The sequence below is a fragment of the Helianthus annuus genome, chromosome 12 (genome assembly GCF_002127325.2).
Source record: "Helianthus annuus cultivar XRQ/B chromosome 12, HanXRQr2.0-SUNRISE, whole genome shotgun sequence".
Lineage (NCBI taxonomy): Eukaryota > Viridiplantae > Streptophyta > Magnoliopsida > Asterales > Asteraceae > Helianthus > Helianthus annuus.
The window spans coordinates 944,296-961,745 of record NC_035444.2 but is presented as its reverse complement, the minus strand read 5'-3'; the positions used below and the strand labels follow the sequence as shown (position 1 = coordinate 961,745).

Sequence of the window (17,450 nt, the reverse complement as noted above, 5' to 3'; positions counted from 1 at the left end):
CCTACTCCACCCAAATCTAAGAAAGATGATGACCGACTTTCCTCAAATGAAAATAGTGTTCACCCCAAGAAGACTGTGTTTGACGATGCTCCGCGTGCTAAGGGTTGCACGTATAAATATTTTGTATCTTATAAACCCCGGGAGTTTACTGGGGAAAAAGGAGCAGTAGACTGTATGACATGGCTTGATGAAATAGAGACAGTTGTCGACATCAGTGGTTGCGCTGAGAGGGATATGGTTAAGTTTGCATCCCAATCGTTCAAGGGTGAGGCTCTAGCTTGGTGGGGGGCGTTGATCCAGGCTTCTGGAAAGGTTGCCTTGTACAATATGTCATGGAAGCAATTTGTTGCTCTTGTCAAGGATAACTACTGCCCTCAGCATGAGGTTGAACGAATAGAATCTGATTTCCTATCTCTGGTTATGAAAAACCTAGACTACCAGGCATACCTCACCAGTTTCAACACTTTGTCCAGAATGGTTCCTTACCTAGTAACCCCGGAACCCAAGAGAATCGCGCGCTTCATTGGGGGTTTGGCCCCAGAAATCAAGGCCAGCGTGAAAGCCTCCCGACCTATCACATTTAGATCTGTAACCGAATTGTCTTTGTCCCTCACTCAAGATGCTGTGAGATAGAGATCATTAAGAAATGCGGACTCTGAAAAAAGGAAACGTGAAGATGAAAATTCACGTCGGTCCGGTAAGAAGCATAGAGGGAACCGTGACAGTAAGAAGGGGTCTGAAGTCAGGAGGAACGATCAACAGTCGGGCGATAGGCCCAAGTGCAAGGTTTGCAAGAAGCACCACTTCGGGAGGTGCAGGTATGAGCAGAAATCCCAACCTAAGGCATGTGGGATATGCAAGTCCACTGAGCACCGAACCCTTGAGTGCAAAAAGTTGAAGGATGCAACTTGTTATAGTTGCAATGAGAAAGGGCACATCAAGACCAATTGCCCAAAGATAGTAAAGAAGGCTGAGGAAGGGAAGAAGACCAACGCTAGGGTCTTCCAGATGAATGTACAGGAGGCCATCCAGAATGATAACGTCATAACTGGTACGTTTCTCATTAATGACGTTTACGCAAGAGTATTGTTTGATTCTGGAGCAGATAAATCCTTTGTAGATGATAAATTCTGTGAATTATTAAGATTGCCTATTAAAGCCTTGAAAGTAAATTATGAGGTAGAGTTATCGACTGTGCTAGATGGATGTGCCATATCCATTAGGAACCACTCTTTTCCTCTGTCCCTCCTCCCGTTCAAATTAGCAGGCTTTGATGTAGTAATAGGAATGGATTGGTTATCGCGTAACCAAGCCCAGATAGTGTGCAACAAGAAGCAGGTAGTAATCAAGACCCCATCTGGTGAGCCACTCACTATTCAGGGAGATACTCAACACGGATTGTCAAAACAAGTGGCCATGCTTAAGACATCCGGATGCACGAGTAGGGGTTGTGTCATTTATATGGCACAAGTAACTATTGGCGCGAAGAAGCCCAGGATCGAAGACATACCGGTCATTTCTGACTATCTCGAGGTTTTTCCAGAGGAACTGCCTAGTTTGCCACCGGACAGGCAGGTGGAATTCAAGATTGACATCATTCCCGGAGCTGCACCAGTAGCCAGAGCACCATATAGATTAGCACCAACGGAGATGAAGGAATTAAGGACACAGCTAGATGATTTACTGGCTAAAGGTTTTATTAGACCTAGTTCATCTCCATGGGGAGTGCCAATTTTGTTTGTTAAGAAGAAGGATGGATCAATGCGTCTATGCATTGATTACCGTGAGCTAAACAAGGTTACTATCAAGAACAGATATCCTTTGCCTAGGATCGATGACCTATTCGACCAGCTACAGGGAGCGAGTTACTTCTCTAAGATAGATCTCAGGTCAGGCTATTATCAATTGAAAGTTAAGGAGGAGGATGTACATAAGACTGCGTTTAGGACTCGTTATGGTCACTACGAGTTCCTGGTGATGCCTTTTGGGCTCACTAACGCACCTGACGCATTCATGGATCTCATGAATCGCGTATGCAAGCCTTATCTGGATAAATTTGTCATCGTCTTCATTGACGACATCCTCATCTACTCAAAGAACCGAGCTGACCATGAGAGGCATCTTCGGTGCATTCTTAAGCTGCTCCATCAAGTGAAGCTCTATGCCAAGTTTTCAAAGTGTGAATTTTGGCTTCGCGAAGTCCAGTTCCTTGGACACGTTGTGAGTGAGCGTGGGATTCAAGTGGATCCCGCAAAGATAGAAGCTATCATGAACTGGCAGGAGCCAAAGACACCTTCAGAGATTCGTAGCTTCCTAGGTTTGGCTGGATACTATAGACGTTTTATTGAAAACTTCTCAAGAATTGCTGCACCCTTAACTTCGTTAACACGAAAGAACATTAAGTTTAATTGGGGGCCTGAGCAGCAGGAGTCATTCGATATATTGAAGCAGAAGCTGAGTAACGCTCCAGTGTTAACACTACCTGAAGGCATTGAAGAATTTGTGGTGTATTGTGATGCATCACACACCGGAATGGGTTGTGTGTTAATGCAAAAGGGCAAGGTCATAGCCTATGCTTCACGACAACTAAAGGTGCACGAAATGAATTACACCACCCATGACTTGGAATTGGGTGCCGTTGTATTTGCACTTAAGCTTTGGAGGCATTATCTGTATGGGACGAAATGTGTAATCTACTCTGACCACAAGAGCCTTCAACACCTGTTCAATCAGAAGGATTTGAACATGAGGCAGCGACGATGGATGGAAACCTTAACGATTGTGATTGTGAAATAAGGTACCATCCAGGCAAGGCCAATGTAGTCGCAGATGCCTTGAGCAGGAAGGAAAGAGTAAAGCCGATAAGGATCAATGCCAAGAGCATTGAAGTTAAGAGCAGTTTGAATGAAAGGTTGTTAGCTGCACAGAAGGAAGCTGTGTTGGAAGCTAACTATCATGAGGAGAAATTAGGAGTAACTGAAGAACAGTTGTCCTACGACAAAGACGGGATGTTGAGATTAAATGGACGAATATGGGTTCCTGTATACGGAGGACTTCGAGATGTTATCCTCAAGGAAGCCCACAGTTCTAAATATTCCGTCCATCCTGGAGCTGATAAGATGTACCAGGATTTAAAGGCGAATTATTGGTGGATAGGCTTGAAAAAGTCTATAGCTGCTTATGTAGCTAAATGCTTGATGTGTGCTAAAGTCAAAGCTGAACATCAGAAGCCGTCAGGTTTACTGCAACAGCCTGAAATTCCCATGTGGAAATGGGAAATGGTGACGATGGACTTTATCACCAAATTGCCTAAGACGCCGAAGGGAAATGATACTATATGGGTCATAGTTGATAGACTGACTAAGTCAGCACATTTCCTGCCCATTAAAGAAACCTTCAGCTCTGACATGCTAGCCCAACTGTACATGGATACGATTGTGGCCTTGCATGGCGTACCAGTATCTATTATCTCAGATCGGGATACTAGGTACACATCACATTTCTGGAAGAGTTTCCAACAGTCTCTGGGCACTCAATTAAATTTCAGTACGGCTTACCATCCTCAGACGGATGGGCAGAGTGAGCGTACTATCCAGACATTGGAAGACATGCTACGAGCATGTGTGATTGATCTAGGAGGAAGTTGGGACAGGCATTTACCATTGGTCGAGTTCTCCTACAATAATAGCTACCATACTAGCATTAAGGCTGCGCCTTTTGAGGCACTATATGGTAGAAAGTGCCGAACGCCCATTTGCTGGGCAGAAGTAGGGGATACCCAATTATCAGGTCCTGACTTAGTCTTCGAGACAACAGATAAGATTGTTCAAATTCGCGATCGCCTGAAAGCTGCTCGAGACAGGCAGAAAAGCTATGCGGATGAAAGACGAAAGCCTCTCAAGTTTGAGGTTGGCGATAAAGTTTTGCTCAAAGTATCACCTTGGAAAGGGGTGATGCGATTTGGCAAGAAAGGTAAGTTAAGCCCAAGGTATATAGGACCATTCGAAATCATCGAATGTGTAGGATCAGTGGCTTATAAGTTGAACTACCTGAAGAGCTCGATGGAATTCACAATGTGTTCCACATCTGCAATCTGAAGAAGTGCCTAGCTGATGAATCACTAGTCATTCCACACACAGATGTGCATATAGATGAGAGACTAAAATTTGTAGAAAAACCTGTGTCGATTGAGGACCGACAGGTAAAGAAGCTTCGAAGGAAGCATGTACCTATTGTCAAGGTCAAATGGGAGGGCCGCAGAGGTCCTGAATATACATGGGAGTTAGAGTCCAAAATGCAAGAGAAATACCCTCAATTGTTTCAGTAAATCTCGAGGTCGAGATTTCTTTTAAGGGGGTGAGGATGTAACACCTCGAAAATTCCTGTCCATTAAAATAAAGACACGTGTCATGTGAGACAGACGTGTCAGAAAAACCGAGGCATACGGTCCTAAGAGGAGCTTACGCGGGGGTTTACGTAGGTTTTACGTAAGTGCCCTTCACAAACCGAGGCAGTAGTGAGTATAAGTTTATGTAGGTTTTACGTAAGTGTCCTTCGCAACCTGAGGACAGGGATAAGTACAAGTATACATAGGTTTTACGTATGGGTCCTTCGCATCCGAGGATGATGGTAGATAGTCTAGTAACAGTGTAAGTACAAGTAATTGTTCAATCCCATTTCTTCAATCCCATTCCCTACCCACCGGGAATCCCATGCCTTGGTATAAGTGTGATTTCCTTGATATCTTTTCTGCCCGTGACTACCAGAAGATTGCTGACCGGGGCTCTGGTAGTTGTCAGTCTTTCGCTGCTGAACCTGAGACTGAGCTGTAGCTGAACCCTTGCTGGAATCTCCATCCCATTTTCTCTTGTTGTCACTGGGAGTAGTAGGAGTAGCAGAAGTGGTAGCGGTAGTAGCAGCACTGATACGCTTAGGCAGCCTGTTCTGATCCACTGCCTGATCTGTGAGGCGATGAGCAAGACGTTGAATATCCTGGATATTATCAAGGTTAGCCGATGTCACGTGGCTTTGGATTTCTGGTGCTAGCCCCTTGAGATACAACTCGATACGCTTGATTGGAGGGTCCACCATAGTTGGACACAGGATGGCCAGCTCGTTCGACCGTTTGGTATAAGCTTCAATTTCTGACCCCGTCATTTTCAAGTGAAAGAGCTCCACTTCCAACTTGTGGATATCATCACGCGTGTAGTATTCTCGCTTGATCAGTTCCTTGAAATCATTCCAAGGGGTGGCGTTAGCAGCTGCCAACCCTAAAATCTGAACTAGCGCATTCCACCAAGTCAGCACAATGCCTTCGAGTGTACCAGTGGCGTACTTCACCCTGCGAGCCTCAGGGCATTCACACATCTCAAATACTGACTCGAGCTTTTCAAACCAGTGGAGGAGTCCAACTGATCCTTCAGTGCCACTAAACGTGCTTGGACGACAGTCCATGTGTAACACCTCGAAAATTCCTGTCCATTAAAATAAAGACACGTGTCATGTGAGACAGACGTGTCAGAAAAACCGGATTAAATAAAAAGATGTTGGGTAGGATTTTAATAAAAAGGGCGTCATGTTATTTAAAATACCTCTGAACGACCCAAGGGCGACATGTTATTAAATCACCTCTGAGCGACCCGAGTTTTATAAATCCCAAGATCCTTAAATCATTATATAATCATCTTATATGATAACCGGTTGTTTCCAAATAAATAAAGTTCCATCTTTTATGTGAACTCGGGATTTGGCAGGATTGGTACTACTAATAATGCTGAATAAAATTCTTATAAGAAAGAATCAAGAATAATTATGAAGCTTGTTAACTATAATGGGAATCCAAGACTTGTTCTTGGTGTTTCCGTCACTTTACAAGTTCCATAAAAGGTCACATGAAGGAGGAAACATGTAAGACCTATCTAAGCATGCAATGGCTGAGCAAATGGCCCCACTACTGAAAAAGATGGACTGAATTCGGAAATGGTTTGATTGCATGGTCAAGACTTAAAAGTTTACAAATTTTTGTCCTCTGACCAATGGTTACGGACCACAAGGCCCTAGGCTTACGGTCCGTAAGGAGGGTACCTGGGCGTTTTCAGCAAGGGTCGGTTACGGACCGTAGCCATTTCAGCATACGGTCCGCAAGAGGTGCTTACGGACCGCAAGGCCTTAAGCTTACGGTCCGTAAGACTGTCGCTGGCAGCAGAAAATGGACAGCTGCCTGTTCAGCCTGTTGCACCGCCTTATTGAGATGGTTTTCGAAACAAGGGACTCTCTAGGCAGTATTTAGCCTATTAGGGACACCTGGGGTAATCTTGTAACTATCCTAGACTTCCATGTCTTGATCCTAGAGCATCTTGGTCCTTATATAAGGAAGTGAAGTGGTGAACTTTGATCATTCATTGTGTCACTCACTTGGAGCTTTTCTCTGGAACTTCCTTGGACAGCAACAAGTGCTCATTAAGTCTCTAATCCTTCTTAGGACTTTTGTAAGTGACCCTAACCTCCTTTAATCCATTCTAGCTTAGTTAATTAGCCAAAAGTCAAACCGTCGTAATTAAGGTTTGACTTCGTGATTAATTAAAATGTGCTCTGTCAAATCACGAATTAAAGATACCTTTAAGTAGGTAATTATGTGGGTAACAAACCCTTAAAATGGTACTTCCAGATTCCCATTCTAAACATGTCAATTGTCGAGTCAAAGCTAACTATAAAAAGTCAACAGAATGCTTAAATCCAAATTAACTTATAATTAGCAATGTAGGATGCATGCAACCTGTTTTATCATTAATATAACTTGGTAAATAATGTAAGAACATGTTCCAACATGTTCAACTCGACAATTTTCTGTTTAGACCCGGTTTGGAACCGAAAGTCGCATAGTTTGACTTTCGCTTTGACTTTCAGTTCTGACCCGTTTTAGTCATGATTAAGATTGCCTTAGAGTAACATGTTAGTATATCCTCCTGTGATTATACAACTTGGTTCATTAGATATCTTGATCGTATGCATGTTTCCGTTAAATGCCCATATGTTGACCATTATGCCCAAATGTCCATAAATAATGATTTATGAAAATATAAAAGGGTAGACATCTTAGTTACTGAATTATAGACTTATCCCCAAAATTTGACATCAGTTTGAGGTCTAGGTTAGGAGTTATGCTCATTAGCGTAAATAGAAGCTTTCTTAATAAATAGTTAGCGTATTTAGCATGTAACCTACCTAAACCCAAATTTTATATCAAAACCTTATACCCACTGTTATATAATAATATTTTGGGAATTTTAAAGATTTTTATTTATTTTTAGGCTGAGCATAACATAGGGTTTTAAGCTTAATTCGGCTTATGCCGGTTTTGCCCTTTTAGACCATAAAATGAGTTTTACAAAACCTTTTGACCCAAACCTTTTTCTACTGATTTTTATGTTAAATATATTAATTTGAGCCTTCTGGAATTATAAAAATATCAGCTTTTCTTTTAAAACCCGGAAATGGCTCCAAATCGCCTTTTTAGGCATTTTTACGACATAGTATATGTTAAAACTAGTTTATATACATAAGGTTTAATACCTACTGATATAATTAGTAAAATTTTATATCATAACAGTAAACTAAGGTTGAGAACTCAGGTTTCCATTTTGACCTTTTAAGTTTATGTGAAATTACCAAAATGCCCTTATGAGGCGTAAAGTGAGTTGAAAATCATTTGGGGAATAATAGGACATATCTTACTGATATTACAACATATTTGGTGCATATAATTTCAGGAAACTTGTATATAACTTATATGGTTGCCCGTTACGCACTTTCGCGTTCGGATCGGCTTATGTAACTAGTTTACGCACATTAGCCGAAACGGGCCAAACCGTATCATCTTAGTCTCTAAATTCAGAATGTATTTAGTTTACCCATATTATACAAGTCTCCAAACTTGTCGGGTCTAAGTCACATTCCTTTTCGGTTTTCGCTTTCCTCGCGATTAAACCATGTTTATCCTTCGAAACTAACCGGTCTAAGCTTAGGCTATGTTAAAAGACCCGTTAGGATTCTAATAGGTTATTATAAACCTTCGTTCCAGAATAGGAGTCCAGTAAAAGACACTTGCATTTTGCTTTTGTGGTTTATACTTGCTCAGGTAAATACTTTTAACTTATTTTCCGTTATACGGGCTTGGGGGTACGGTATATAAAATACCGCTTGGTCGGGCAATTGACCCCAACTCATTAGTAGTTGGGTATTATCAATGTGACCCGTTTGAAAACTAGTTTTGTTTGTTTTACGCCTTTGGGAGCTTAATGACCATGTCCCGGATATCCTTGGCATCATTTTAAGAAATGGCCACGACCTTGACACCCGGGTGTAGGCGTACACCCGGTAATGTGTCCATATTTATTAAGGTATAAACGTTGGCTTCCCGCCGCGGATTTATACTGAGTGGTGTGTCAATTAACCTTAAACCCGGCACGACCCGGGCGACTGAATGCATTACGAACATGTAATTCTTTTACAAGTTTAACTATGATTAATTATTCCCAAGTTATAAAAAGTTTTGTGCCTTGTGCATTCAAATCAATTTTTAAAACCTTTTTAAAATGAGTCGGTTAAATTGTATTTACCAGTGCAAACTGACGTATTTTCCCAAAAAGATTAAGTGCAGGATCTACACGGAATAGGCTGGCTTCTCCTTAGCATCATAGAGTCTCGCAAACTTTGGGATGCATTTATCTGTTGAACAATTTTCTCCTTTTTATTCTGATCCGCCTGTGGATCTATTTCGACTACTTGTGATACTTTGATATTACATTTGTTGGTTGAAGTAAATCTATTTTTATTGCTTCCGCTGTGCATTATAATTTGTGTTGTTTGACAATGATGATATCAACTACGTCACAATACTCCCCCACCGGGCCCACCGGTGACACGTGGAAATTCGGGGTGTGACACCATGAAATTCTTGAAAGTGCAAACAGGTTGCTGAGCGTGTTGACCTGTTGTGTATAAGAACAGGATAAGGTTAAATACAAGAGTTGGTCTAGGAGAGTAGGATCTAGAGATCCTAGTGTGAGTTACAACTGCAGGGTATACCTCCTGCTTGTGCAGCTGCAAGTGCCGCAACAACTTGTTCGTTAATGAGAGCCGTCAACTGAGCTTGTGTCAAGTTAATGCGTCCAACCATGATCTTCATAGCAAAGGTAGCATACGTAAGAGGGGTTCGCGAAAAGTGCGATGACAGAAGAGAGTAAGCACACAAGTATTCTCAAGCAATAGGGGTTATGTGTATCTAAGCATACCGTGAGCAAAGTTCTATGTAATCTAACAAGTAGGCAATAATACATAAACCATATTACCTAGGATGTTGAGTCTTGCACGTGGAGCAAGGCGTCGTTGTGGATCGTTGAGCACTGTTCTGGTTATAGTCCGGTTTTAATAAAAACGTTTTCCCCGTATTAAAACCAAGTTCTCTACAACCAATGGCTCTGATACCAATCTGTCACACCCCCAGAATCCACACGCGGAGTACCACCGCTTGGAGGCGTGACATGACCAGGATCAAGCCACCAATCATATTGAACATATAAGTAAATAGTAAATGTCATTCATCAATACGAAAGGTGTTTTCAAAACCAAACATAATCAAATGTGTAGCGGAAGCAATAATGTAAAAACCCAACATAAGTATTAAGTTGAAATGTCATAAAAATGTTTATCATAACATCCACAATCCGTGCCCACAACGACCGCGCCTCCCGTGCAAGCTCTATGAGTACTTATGGTCCTGCAAGGCGTGTAACAGAAAGTCAACAACTAGTTGAGCGAGTTCACAGTAAGTAAACTCGTAATAGTAGGTCCGTTGCATCACCATGCGTTATTAACTAAGTCAATTGTATGTTCATTTAGTGGGGGCTTCCCATGTGTGTATGTACTAGACTAGATGTAACCATAAGTGTTCTTCTAATTCTGAGAACAGTAGTACGTACGAGATTTACGTAGGTTTTACGTAAGTATCCTTCTTAACCTGAGGACAGTGGTACGCGGGGGTTTACGTAGGTTTTACGTAAGTGCCCTTCACAAACCGAGGCAGTAGTGAGTATAAGTTTATGTAGGTTTTACGTAAGTGTCCTTCGCAACCTGAGGACAGGGATAAGTACAAGTATACATAGGTTTTACGTATGGGTCCTTCGCATCCGAGGACGATGGTAGATAGTCTAGTAACAGTGTAAGTACAAGTAATTGTTCAATCCCATTTCTTCAATCCCATTCCCTACCCACCGGGAATCCCATGCCTTGGTATAAGTGTGAACTCACCTTGATTTGCTCGGTATGCTGAGTATGTGCTCACAGTTAATCAATCACGTCCTAAAGTACGCACGTATACATAATGAGTTTGTATTCACGAAGCTCACGTATAAGCACAATCATAGTGGACATCGTATCAGAGATCACCAAGTAGCACATATCACGTATTCAAGTTCATTCAAATTATGTTTAACATTTAACGGTAGTTAACTAACTGGGTTAATTCTTAACAGAATTAAGTTAAGTTACTGTGCAGTTTGATCACTCGACGAAACACCCCTTGTTTCGTCGTATTTACCCTTGGCGAAACACATTTGTTTTGTCGTAGCTACCCTCGGCGAAGCACCCCCTGTTTCGCCGTGTCCGTTTCGTGGTCACCAATGTTGACGAAACACATCCGTGTTTCGTCGACATCTGTGTTTCGTAAAGGCGTCTGTTTCGCCGTACAACAGTTACGTGCAGAACCCTAATTGTCGTCATCAACAAACAGCAATCATACAGAAATCATTTAGCATAGAATCATCATCCAATCATCATGAAATCATTGATACAATATAGTAATCGTTCAGTCATTATCGTTCATACAGAAAACGTTAACCAAATCATATTATAACAACCAACCTCTAGCATGAACCCTAGATCAAGAGATGACCTTAAATCACGACATGTGCGGATCCGGTGATCATATTTCTTGTAATTCACTACGCCATCGATAACATACAAGATCAACACCAAATAATTCATTGGAACCGTCAAGCACTTAGAAACAACATCACCTACACTATGACATCATGATTCTAAATTCATATGGTTTACAAACCCTAGACTAAACACACAAAGGCACCAATTAACAAGTACTCATACAAGAGGGTTTACACTAACCGATTCGAGGTGAACAAACAAGGATTCGAGAGATAGAGATGATGGTGAACGATGGTTGTTGCCGTCGCACAGTGGAGGAAGCTCTTAGGGTTTCTTATTTGTCTAAAGGTATGAAACAGAGAGTCGTTCCATGTTTTAAACACGAATTAACGTTTTGGGCCCGTAATGGGCTTCGGCGTAACTGGGCTCGGCGAAACACATCCGTTTCGTCGGGATGCTTGTGACGAATCAATCTCTGTTTCGTCGTTCTGGTTTATGGCGAAACACTTGTGTTTCGTCGGATATGTTCATGGCGAAACAATTGTGTTTCGTCGGGTCATTCCAAGTTAATAGTTTACAAATTCATGTTCATGCAATCGAAACACTTTACTCACGTTATGCACATAATATATCAATAAATGTCTCATCTTATTATTCAGTGTACAGTTACAAGTCAAACCAAATCAAACAACTAAACAGTTAACGCGCAATAAATGTGAATAAGGAAATCTTGGAAACTTAAGTTATCACATTATCCCCAACCTGAAAGAAATTTCGTCCCGAAATTTAGCATGCGGTTACTGAGGAAGCTAGGTAAGTTGTATCGTTTACTGGTTTACCTGGGGTGTCACACACACTGCAGCCAGGTAGACCAATAGTGGCAGCTGGGAACAGTGACCAGTGGGGATGTGTTGATTGCATCTTCGCTGCTGCTTAACTGTCGATCTTGTTTGCCTCTCTTTTTTGTTGCTGGTTTCTTCTTCGCTTTCACTTTCCTCTGTTCACCGTATCAACTCTCTCAATAATTGGCGAGATTATGATGCAACTGCGTGGGATTGAATACAGTCAGTAAGTACCAACACATGACAGACTTAAAAATAAGGAAAAAACCTTATACCACTTGTCAAAGATAATGCTTGAGACTCGCAAATCATTGGTGAATCTGATTAGTCTGTGTAACAGTCATATCTCTCTCGCTATGACATGGATCATCTATAAAAAAGAAATGAGTTGACCTTTGTGATTTTTGTAACAGTGTTGCCAGGTGGCAAGTCCTTGTTCAGTTGCTATTTCGCAATCTCTTCCGGAAGATCAAAAACCGCTCCCTGAACCTGATAAACAAATACATGATTACTCTTGTGAAGTTCATTATTTAGCTCACGTGAATAGATTATAGATACACACCATTTCATCTGCAATTATATGTATTTTTCCGAGTTCATCAGCAGCGGTTTTATAAACATCAACCAAGAATCCAGTAACCGTTCTAGCTGACATGAATCCTCTTGATAAAGCAGGATCCCGAGTCAGTTGCAACGTAGTCCATCCCTACAATGCAAGCATTCACAGTTCGACACAGCACGACGGTACAAAATCAGAATCGTGAAAACAAATTACCTGTTCGTGTGAGTTAAGAGAACGGGATGACGGAGGCTTTGAGAAACCCCTCAACTGTGCCAATCTTGAACCCGCTCTTCCTCTTTCTCGTCGTCATCGACGAAGAAAACTTGATCAAACTCAGTGAGTAAAAGATCAGGCGAACAGAACGAAGACGATGAAAACTCCCATTTCGAATCGTCTTTCTTCCAATCTTGAGCCCGCTCCTCCTCTTTTCTCGTCGTCGTCGCCAAGAGATAACTATGAAATTAAAATCCTTGTCATTCATGTAATTAGAAAGAAGATAAAAAAAACTTTTGACGTTAAAAATGAAGTAATGGCAAACTAATCAAAACAAACAGGAAGTTAGTAAACATTTGAACCAACTTGCAATAGCATAGAACACACATGCAACACCATTCATTCCATTAAAAACCTGCAAACCTCCTCCACTAACATTCTAAATCCTTTCATTCGAGGCATCCCATAAATCTTAATAAAAAGTTCATTCTTTTTTCAATTAAAGTTTCTATTCTTTTATCAGCCATTTGAACCAAATCTATAAAAAAGAAATGAGTTGACCTTTGTGATTTTTGTAACAGTGTTGCCAGGTGGCAAGTCCTTGTTAGTAGTTCTTTCGCAATCTCTTCCAGAAGATCAAAAACCGCTCCCTGAACCTAATAAACAGATACATGATTACTCTTGTGAAGTTCATTATTTAGCTCACGTGAATAGATTATAGATACACACCATTTCATCTGCAATTATATGTATTTTTCCGAGTTCATCTGCAGCAGTTTTATAAACATCAGCCAAGAATCCAGTAACCGTTCTCGCTGACATGAATCCTCTTGATAAAGCAGGATCCTGAGTCAGTTGCAACGTAATCTATCCCTACAATGCAAGCATTCACAGTTCGACACAGCACGACGGTACAAAATCAGAATCGTCAAAACAAAATACCTGTTTCTGTGAGATAAGAGAACGGGATGACGGAAGCTTTGAGAAACCGCTCAACTGTGCCAAAAGCAAAGATCATTGACTGCAGCAACCTGACAATCCTTAACCTGTCAAAATATTAGGTATACATTCATTCAAATATGAAGAAAATAGTATTAACATGAAAATTATTAACATGAAAATTAATTAGAACTCAAAAGGGATGTTGGATATAGGAAAAATTAAAAAAAAAGGTTAACTACAAAACGATATGTTCATTTCTTGTGAGATCCTAGCAATACATGTTACACTCTTGTTATTCAGAAGACACACATCTATTAGACAGTTAATTGCACCATTACTTGATCAGCACTGATGAAGCATCGTAACATCGGACCTTAATCATTACTGAATCCGTTTAACAGTTAACTCTTTCAATCACACCCTCTTTTCTGTATGCACTAACATCCTATCCCACTAATGAATTTAGATTCTCCAAATAAACAACAAAAAACATGTACAGAAACTGTATTCCAAATACATTGACATGAACAAAACCTAAAAATCAAGAAACTAAAAAAATTTTGCCCTAATTTGTGCATACCTTGTCAAGGTTTGAAGGGATATAATGGAAATTGATCATCTCATTAGACATTTCCTCCAAAAAATAACCAAAAGAAATTATCTCAAATCAGAACGACCAAACAAATTGAACAAATCAAAAAGGATGAACTTACAAAGAAGCAAACGAATGAGGAAGTGGCGTGATCTTGCAGGCAATCCATTTACAAAAAAGATATCTAAAGTTTATGATCCTACAATTGATAAGTAACATCAGTTCTACAAATGAAGTTATTAAAACAACCACACTCCAAAAATTTTAATTTAGAAATTACACACTTGTGCTTCTGCTTCTCGTCGCATCCTGTCATAAGGTTGAGCAAGATGTCTATCATCTTCAAGCGAAGCTCCCATTACCACTGCTCTTAATAGCTCAGCAACCTAGACAATCTCACCCACACATAACCCTAAAGCTAACTCCTATTCAGATTCACATAAAAAACAACCAACAATTCATGCTAATTTAACATATAGAGAAGGATCTCAAACCTGATCAATTTTTTTCATTCAGAACAAAACGTTGATGAGTGCTAGGGTTTTGATGCTTGCTTTCAATCATATAGAATAGATTTAGGGCAAACAAAACCACGAATCGATACATAGATCGACCATCCTCTCTGTTGTTGCTTTCTTCAGATTGCAGAGGTTCAAGTAGAAGGAAAGCACCGTGAAGGAAAAAGATAGGCTTCAAGCAGAAGGAAGAAGAAAGCGCCATGGAGGAGAAGATATTGAAGCGATAATAATGGAAACGGATTCATAATTTGTAGAAAATTTTGAAGGGATTGATGATTGATTGGTGTTTCCATATAAAGAACACCGTTTCACAATTGAAGGAAAATGGAGGAAAAGCTTTTTGGCCGCCCATCAGAAGTGAAGGAAAACAGAGGAAATCCATTTTGCCGCTCAAACACCAATTCTCTGCCTAAATAGCCATGCCACATCATGATCAAATGGTCAAACTTGTTTTGCTTTAATATAATAGATAGATTGTGTTAATCTAATGGCTCACTTTAAAATAGATTTAATCAATATAATGAGTATTTCAGTTTTTTTTTTCTATTTAGTATGAAAAAGTTAAACTAGATAAAAGCTTCAAAAAAAACTATATTGTGCTTAAAATTTCATGATTTATATTTATTTCAAGAACTATTTCTTAAAAGGGGAATACAATCAGAAAGTAACACTCTTGTAAACGTAACTAGGGGTATTCGACCGTTCGCGCGTTGCGCGACATTAGATGTTGGTCTCACTTTGGCGAGAATTCGTTATGCCAACTGAGAACCAAGTTATCATGGTGCTTTAACATACGCAACCATCAAGAAATCAAGCTCAACATGTCCTAAGAATATAAATTCATAGCTATGTATCTTTGCAAACGAACCTCATATTGACAGATTAGTTGCATCACCTCCTTCTCCTAATTGCCAATACCTGTAACAAGCAACAAATAACCATGTGTGCGTCTTTCTCGTTCCGCCCTCTGCTTGATTTAACCTGTAACAATCAACCAACACGCTTCAACAAATTTTAATACATGTTGGTAACTTGAAATTAGCAAACTTGTTTTGGGCCTACAAATTAAGTTTGCTTGATCCATATAAAGGGGCATTTTAGACATTTACAATTACCTGAAATTCGTTACACAAACCAAGCGTATACCAGAATCAGCCGCTGCACGACAAGCAACTGCAACAACATCTGAAACCTATTCCATATAACAGTTTCCAAATATGACTCTTAAATGGTTCAGAAATTAAAAAAATTGTATTGTGAGCAACGGAAAGCATATTTTTAGTTACCACTAAGTCTGCCTTGATAGAATTCAGCCACTTAACTTCTGTAGCCAAAATAGAAGCACGCGGTGCAACAGTAAACAGTAAGTGAGCACCACTGTTGCACCCAAAGCCACACGCATCCCTTACTTGGAGCCATGTTTAGCAACATTCGCTTGGCTGCAACTTTCGCCTGATAACGGACAAAGTTTCCTCCGTTTTCGGACAATTCTGACAAGGCATGTTGTCGATTTATATGATTAAAACTCAATAACCAATGACCAAACAACATAAATATGTATATATACACTTTTATTATGGCCACAACTCACTTAAAGTTTTGGTTCCGCAATTTAAAACAATACAAAATACAAAATAGTGAAATTAACATACGTGTTATACCGAGTCGAACCGGGTTGAACCGAGCAGCACTGAGACCCGCACTTGAGCTGAGACCTAAGCTGACCCGAATCAATGCTGACCGATGCTGACTTGTCGAACCGAACCAAAGCTGAGTTGACCTAAGTTGACCGAAATGAAGTTGAACCGTAACGTGAACTTGATTAGAAAGATACTCGAATTTGTTAACTTGAATAAACATAACCCACATCAGCTTCTAACCTGAACCGAACCAAGATAGGGTCCAAAAAATGAACCGAGCCAAGACACCACGTCGTCTTGATGAGGACTGAACCGAAATCGCTGACCCGAGGCTCGAGTGAACGGAAACCCGAAACCTGAACCGAGTGAACAACCAACAGAACATTATCGGACATTCAATTAAAAAAAGGAATAGAATGAGAAGTAGCAGGGGGTGTTACCGTAAACATCGTCGGCCAAACATCGTTGTCGCCGCCGCGGCTCCGCCGCTGACGGCGGATCGTCGCCGTCTCTGATTTCTCTTTCTCATCTCTCACGGCCTTCGTTTCTCTCTCTTCTCTCGTCTTGTGCAGTCGCCGCCATACGCGGCTTGTCACGTGTCCCAGGATACTATTGGCGGAGATGGTGGGTGGAATGGTGATGGTGGGTTGGGGGTATCTCAGATGAAATTAGGGTGGAGAAGATTTGATGGTGCCGGAGATGAATGGTGGAAAGGTGATGGTGAGTTGGTGTGAGGGTTAGGGTTTGTTAGATGAGAATTGGGTGCAGAGGATGAAGAAATGAGGATGGGGTGTAGGTGGTTTGGTATGATGCAAGAACTGTACGATGAAATTACCAAACTGACCCTAATACTATTCATAAACTTGATTTATTAATATATAGGATAATAATTTATATTGAAAGAACATATGTATTTTTCGAACGCATAGATTAGATTAAAGTCATCTTAATTATTCGTGTAATGTTTGCTTTCACACAAAGGCATATATTAGATTAAAGTCATGTTAATATTATTCATGTATTGTTTTCATTGGCAAAAAAGAGTTTTTCTTGATGAATTAAAATTGATAAAATATTACTTAAGTACATAATATCACAAGAAACTATAAACAGATCGACTACTTATCAATTAATTTTTTTTGTCCCTCATATCATCTCACCGTGAATTGTATTGGTTGAAAAGATAATCCGGATGCATTG

At 40.4% G+C, this 17,450-nt stretch overlaps 1 protein-coding gene across 12 annotated transcripts; it reads right to left on the bottom strand.

The window, feature by feature from the left end:
- Window positions 1–11,568: 11,568 nt before the first annotated feature.
- Window positions 11,569–17,097, bottom strand: LOC110893665. Of its 12 annotated transcripts, none has more exons than XR_004874323.1 (17): window positions 16,691–17,097; window positions 16,491–16,606; window positions 16,263–16,390; window positions 15,897–16,100; window positions 15,726–15,802; window positions 14,587–15,591; window positions 14,377–14,504; window positions 14,214–14,291; window positions 14,081–14,134; window positions 13,501–13,604; window positions 13,288–13,431; window positions 13,120–13,214; window positions 12,559–12,798; window positions 12,346–12,489; window positions 12,059–12,272; window positions 11,781–11,986; window positions 11,569–11,703 (listed from the first exon to the last, which is right to left on the bottom strand). XR_004874323.1 is itself a non-coding variant. In XM_035980705.1 (12 exons), the coding sequence occupies exons 7-12, from the start codon at window positions 14,430–14,432 to the stop codon at window positions 12,609–12,611; spliced, it is 561 nt and encodes a 186-aa protein (XP_035836598.1). In that variant the 5' UTR covers window positions 14,433–14,504; window positions 14,587–15,591; window positions 15,726–15,802; window positions 15,897–16,100; window positions 16,263–16,390; window positions 16,491–16,606; window positions 16,691–17,097; the 3' UTR covers window positions 12,499–12,608. The 12 variants fall into 12 exon arrangements, 1 of the variants encoding a protein (XP_035836598.1); XR_004874326.1 differs by having other exon boundaries at window positions 12,177–12,272; XR_002565915.2 differs by having other exon boundaries at window positions 11,569–11,986; window positions 14,587–15,019; window positions 15,479–15,591; window positions 16,691–17,039.
- Between the last annotated feature and the right edge of the window lie 353 nt (window positions 17,098–17,450).